Source organism: Equus przewalskii, chromosome 7, assembly GCF_037783145.1.
Source record: "Equus przewalskii isolate Varuska chromosome 7, EquPr2, whole genome shotgun sequence".
NCBI lineage: Eukaryota > Metazoa > Chordata > Mammalia > Perissodactyla > Equidae > Equus > Equus przewalskii.
The window spans coordinates 90946835-90953612 of record NC_091837.1 but is presented as its reverse complement, the minus strand read 5'-3'; the positions used below and the strand labels follow the sequence as shown (position 1 = coordinate 90953612).

The 6778-nt window shown below is 36.8% G+C and overlaps 1 protein-coding gene across 1 annotated transcript; it reads right to left on the bottom strand.

Annotated features, from left to right (window-relative positions):
* Nucleotides 1–1582: 1582 nt before the first annotated feature.
* Nucleotides 1583–3088, bottom strand: LOC103542423 (2-iminobutanoate/2-iminopropanoate deaminase). The gene has a single exon (XM_008509362.2). The coding sequence runs from the start codon at nucleotides 3006–3008 to the stop codon at nucleotides 2595–2597; it is 414 nt and encodes a 137-aa protein (XP_008507584.1). The 5' UTR covers nucleotides 3009–3088; the 3' UTR covers nucleotides 1583–2594.
* Nucleotides 3089–6778: the final 3690 nt, after the last annotated feature.

Below are 6778 nucleotides of genomic sequence, written 5' to 3'. Positions count from 1 at the left end.
TGTGCTCCGCTTTGGCAGCCTGGGGTTCGCAGGTTTGGATCCTGGGCAAGGATCTACACACTGCTCATGAAGCTATGCTATGGCAGCATCACAAATACACAATAGAGGAAGATTGACAATAGGTGTTAGCTCAGGGCCAATCTTCCTCACCAAAAAAAAGGTTCAGAGTTCATCTTTTAGTGTAAATTTATAAGGATTCATAAATTAAACACTAAGCATTTTCTAATACTCCTGATCTACTTGCAGTAGGTTTTTTTTATTTACTGGTATATGTGCTGTTTCCTCCTTAGCACACTCAGAATGACTCTGGGCTTTGTTCTCCCAGTTAATCTGGTAGGGGATCTTCTTCTCTGTAATGACTCATGACATGATTTGTAATAACAGAGCCAAGACTAAAATCCACATCTCTAGACTTAAAATTTTGAAGGTAGTACACTAAATGTTCTCATTATTAGATATATAACAAAAACTGGAAACGCTCATGGGGTGTCGCTAGGCATTATGTACAAAGTTAAACTAAAGAACTAGTAGGGAGCTGAAGTATTATTATATGATTAATAGTACTATCTTAATAGATACTCTGCCCTAGAGAAACTCTGTTAGCAATGTTGTCTGTTTCTGAATGCCTAAAGGGCAGACAAGTTATGTCAAAATATGTAACTTCCATTTTGAGTTACGTCCTTAACTTTATCTTTCTCTATTACTACAGAAGGAAATATCCTAACAGGAGATTCTATACTCTTCTTCAAATTATGTTTTTAAATGTTATTTTTAAAAATTTCAAAGCCTATTAGGTGAATTTCTTTCAATTTATTAGCAACTTAATAAAAAATCTACACACATCCCACTTATATGAAGTAAAAGTATTTTGATATCTTTGACACTTTAAAAAACTTTATAATTTTTAAAATCTAGTAAGAGGCATCACTAGTATATTTTAATGTTCTTTTCTAATCTCTCCAATTCAGGATAATTTGGAATATAATTGCTTTAGCAATGCTTTTTAAAGCTGTAGATGTCCTACCTCTACCTTTCTCCCAGAGAGCCAAGTCTAGTTCTACACAATTGAGAAACTCAAGAACAAGCACAGGTAGGTAAGAAAAGTCACCCCCATTAAAATGTAAACAATCTTGAATGTCCATCAGCTAGGGAATAGATAAGTAATGGGTTTAATCATAAAATGGAATATCATAGTGCAGCTAAAATGAATCATCTCAGGCTACATTTATCAGTATGGGCTAAACAATCTCAAAACTGTAACTGCATGAAAACAAGTTAGGCACAGAATTGTACCATTTATATAAAATTTTTCAATAAAAGGGCAAGTATTAAATATAAACATGAAGTCCACGTGCAAAAACATGCATGACATTATATTTGTGGCTACTGCTTGTTTCTGAGAAGAGGGGTTAAGGTGTGCCTGTGGGAGAGCGTGTTAACTATAATTGTACATTTTGTTGTTTTTAAAAAGAAGGAATCCGAAGTAAATACAGCCATATGTTAACATCTTCCAAAGTGCTTCTTTGTTTTTGAAATTTTTCACTATTCAAAATGAATATTTTAATTAAACAATCAAACAATATTTCTTTCTTTTTTTTTTTTTTACTTTTAAAAAATTATTTTATTGAACTCATATTGGTTTATAACATTGCGTAATTCCAGGTGTCTATTATTATATATCCGTTTCTGTATAGACTGCATCTTGCTCACTCCCAACGGTCTAGTTTTTATTCATCACCATTTATATGCGCCCCTTTACCCCTTTTGCCCTCTCCTAACCCCCTTCCCCTCTACCCAACCCTTTTACTTTTTAATCTATATAACACTGTGTTGGAATTTCTTCTACAACAAGGAGTTATTCATGTAGTTGTTGTCTAAAAATGTTAAAAGACTTTAAAGAATGAATACAAAAAGGTTATCCATAGCCTAATTCCAACAGAGTAAAAAGTACGAAGTCAGAAGTAAGTTTTTAGAAAAAAATAGTTGGAGTTTTAACTTCATGATCCAGTCCCCCCTTTAATTAGGTAATATATAAATGAAACTGTTAAAAATTAAGTGAACAGAATCACATCAAGGAAAATCTGCACATCTATTTTACTTCCATTAGAAACATATCATCCATATAGAATTTTGGTCCACTTTCCTCTCCTTTATCTCTACCATTCAAACTTGAATACTTCAATTTTACTCAAGTAAAAGCAGAATCATTTATCTGACATGAGACCTAAATATTTCACATCATTAAAGTAATAAGATTTAACTGAATTAAGTGAGCTCTTTATTATTTCTCAGGAGTAGTAACTCATCTTTCCTACATGTTATTTCCCTTCACTTTTATTTATGTGAGTTACTAGGTAATGCATGTCTTTTTCCCACATCCAGTAATACGAGTGTGCATAAATGTTATTTATAACATCAGTAGCTGGATCCATCAACAATCTTCAATTCATGTTCAATTCCCATTATTATATGACATTTCCATAATACTTTCAGATGTTTTCGTCAATCTCACACTTTACAACATCACTTGTAAAAATTAAGATGTTAATTAAAAAACGTTATTAACGTTCTAGACTAAATAATGCTGGGCCCACTCAGAGTGATGCTGTTGAGAGAGGTCCTTGGACAGCTACTGCTTCAATCTCAACACGGCCTCCTTTGGGCAAAGCAACAACCTGGTAAGCAGCTCTGGCAGGAAAACCACTCTTGAAATACTGTTTGTAGATTTCATTGACAGTATTGAAGTCATTTATGTCAGCCAGCAGAACAGTTGTTTTTACCACATTGGTGAAGTCACAGCCTGCAGCTTTCAGAATTTCACCCATGTTTGTAAGAGCTTGTTTAGCTTCTTCTGCCACCCCTCCTGGCACAAGCTGTCCACTTGAAGGGTCCATGCCTATCTGTCCTGAAATGTAAACAGTCTTGTCCACTAACACGGCTTGACTGTAGGGACCAATGGCCCCTGGGGCTTTCGCGGTGCTGATCACCTTTCTAATCAAGGACGACATGGCTAATCCTTTTCTCGAGATCCTTATGAGAGAACAACTCCGTACACTACCCCGACTCTCAAACAATATTTCTTATCTTCTCTACAAGACACCTTGGACCAGTCTTGTCAAATTCATAAATCATACAAATTTACATCTGCAAAAAAAGCACAGCAATGAGCAAGATCCAGTGTGCTACAATGAAATTTTAATATAAGAGTAAGCTAAATTTTGTCAAAATGTTAAATAATCATGCCATTAAATTATCTTTCAAAACTGTGAAACAAAGGTGTTGACTGATTCAAAATTATTATTGTAAAACTTAACTGATGCTGCAAAACTTAAGTGACAGGTATTGCTGGTCTTTATGAATAAACACAGAATATAGGACTGTGAAAACAATGCAAAGTTGTCCAAGATTCCCAGCAAAACAGCTCAATGTACTAATGAATTTCTTTCAACAATTTCTAAGCTACTCAAATACTGCGAATGCAGAGGCAGTTTCTTTGGAATAGCAGCCTCCTTTTTTAATTATTATAATTTAATAATTCTATAGTAATACACTAAGAGATGAAATGAAAACAGAATATGATGGGGTCTTTGCCCAGGAGGGTCACCGTACAAATTTCTGCTGAGCTGCAAATATAACTGAAAAACAATCATTTTCCTAAACAAAGAAGCACATAAAAAGGCAAAAAAAGACAATCACTGAAGAGCACCTTCAAAGCTCAATGAATTCACGTGAGCATCTTACATAAAAAGTTGCCCTAAAGGGTGACAAAGCAAAACAGAGAAGCTGGAGAAATTCTGCCACGGTAACAAATTCAGTATCCGTAAGCATCAAAACTGTGAGATGCTTGGGGTTGGCTCCGTGGCCGAGTGGTTAAGTTCGCGCGCTCCGCTGCAGGCGGCCCAGTGTTTCGTTGGTTCGAATCCTAGGCGCGGACATGACACTGCTCATCAAACCACGCTGAGGCGGCGTCCCACATACCACAACTAGAAGGACCCACAACCAAGAATATACAACTATGTACCGGGGGGGCTTTGGGGAGAAAAAGGAAAAAATAAAATCTTTAAAAAAAAAAAACTGTGAGATGCTTATGTTGCATTTGGCCTAGGAAAGATCTGAGTGAAAATATACAACACTGCTTTTAGACAAACGACTTATTCATGCGAAACAGGCACTAAATCCACATAAAATGCCGCAAGATTATTCCACAGCAATCCTGTTCATCTTATTTCTATGAAGTTTCAAAGTACCATATACAGGTTTAAATAAAATATCCAACTTTAAACTGCATGGAAAATAAACATCTCATTATTTTCTCTAAATTGAATAATCGAAAAGGTACACTGACAGCTAAATAATAACTATGAAGACACTCAGGGTTCCTTGGCCACCTCCTTCCAAATACTTCTGCAAGTGTATGTATACAAAGGCCAAAGAAAAACTTTGACTCAATGAATAAGTTATATCCTGAAACAAAAATATTCCATAATACTAATATCCAGATTATGTAAATTAGGCTAGACTCTGAGAGTGGCCTGTTTCCGATTATATATAAAACATGAGCACGATTTATATCAAGAAGCCACAAAGACCTAAGATTAGAAAGGTTTCATTTACTAAATTCGACTTTTCAGGCTCAAGTGTGGCTCACAGATGAAGGCTGAAAACCTCCCCTGAGGACTTTTATACAGCAGGCAAGGGAGCCTGCTGCTTAAGCCAAGAGTCTTGAGTGCATTTTTGCCCTGAACAGGTGATAATTAGCCTAATTAACAGGCTAGATCCTCGTTAACTAGTTGGAAAAGAAATTTAACCTCACTCATGCCAAAGCCTGTCATTTTAAAACCCCTTAATATATCATTCAGATTCTAAAAGCTGAGAAATATATTTTCTGACCCTTTCAATTCAATCCAAAAGTTGAAAAGCTTTGTGTCAAATTTACTTCTGGGAGGAGTATTAAGCAAAATATTAATCCCAGGTTCCTTAGTTTACTCAGAACCAAGAGAATGACTCATTCTAAAGAAAAACATTCAGGGATTACAAGGGCTATGCCCTCAAAGATTTGAATTCATCCTTCAAAATCTCATTCCCATGAAAGTTTTCTTTGTCAGAGACCATAAACTCTGGCCTACCCAAAACCATCCTATTAAGTTTGGTTAGAATCTTCCCCACTCCAGTGCATGTGCTGTATCCAGTACTCACCAGCACAACAGTATCTTAGATCAAGGGTTGGGAAAGGCTCTGTGTAAAGGACAGTAAATATTTTCTACTTGGTGGGCCACCAAGTCTTTGATGCAACTAGTCAACTCTGCCTTTGTCGCACACAAGTAGCCACAGCCAGTAAACAAATGAGTGTGGCTGTGTTCCAATAAAACTTTATATACAAAAACAGGCACTGGGCCTGATCTAGCCTGCAGGCCATAGTTTGCAATCCCTGGCTTAGCTGGTCAGTCACGTCCTTCCACAAAAGCACCCTGATCCACACTGGGTAAAAGGACTGAAGTCGACACTGCTTTCAAACAAAGGTCCACAAAGCCCCCTTCTCAGGGTCTGAGAAGCTGGTTTAGTCCTGAAATAGTTCATGTTTCCTGCAGGGTTTTAAAGCGCCAGCATGAGAAGAACAGGTGGAAGGAATTATACTGCATATGAGACCCATTCCAGTCGCAGGCTGCCCTGTCCTTTTCAAACCACCCCCTTTCAAGTGTATCGTAGAGCTGGAGGGCTTGGAAAGTTGAAACAATTTTAACTAGCCATAGAAGTCAAGTCCTGGAGAACAAGACATATATTAAATTGCCACAATCCTCTAGTCTGGACTAAATGAAATTTTATCGCTTCAGGTTAGGTAAGAAAACTCCGGATTTATGTAAGGAAGGTTAAAATAGCAGTTACAAATAAAGGACTAATATTACTGCTTAAAGACCATATAGAGAGAATTTCTTTTAAATCATTGCTCTTACTGATATAAATAATTTGAGCTAAAACAGCAAAATGCATTTCAAACCCCATTTACAACTTCATCCCAGATACCTTGACTAATGTTAAGTCTTTGGACATTTCAACACAAACCTAACAATCTTCAAATTATAATAGTTCAGCTACTTCTATATCAATTGATCAATTAAAAAATGTATTGAAACCAATGTTAGTCTAGCAATAATCCTTGCTATGTACAAAACTATAAAATGAAAGACACATATGCCTCCCCAAAAGGAGCCTATGACTCCAGGATCAACCCTGATGTCAGTGAAATAGAACACAAAAGCACCACACTATGGTGGACTTCTTAAAAAAGCTTTAAAAGATGTTTAGAAAAAACATCCATGAATAAAGACTGAAATAGTCGGAAAAAGCTTCACAAACGAGGTGGGCCTTCAAGAGAGCCTGACAGGACAGAGCCGACCTAAATAACGGAGGTAGCAGGCAACGACAAGCTTGGACGCAGAGACAGGCAGAGGCGGGTCAGGTGGTGCGTATGAGCAGGGAGCCAGTCATCGTAACTGGGGGTAGGGAGGTGGGGAGCATGCTGCATAGAAGGAAGAAATAAAGTTGTATAATTTAAATAGTCACATTAAAATGGCCCTGATAATCAGATAGAGGAATTTGGCTTTGATATGACAAAAGGAACCACCAGCCCATTCTTTGTTTTCTTTTCCCCCTTTTTCTCTCTCTTCAGTGCTCACTTTTCACAATTATTTGATTATAATTTTCTAAGGAGCCAAATGTGGCTTTATCATTCATGAGTGCCCATGATCACACAGATAGAGTATGCATGCAAGCCACAAAT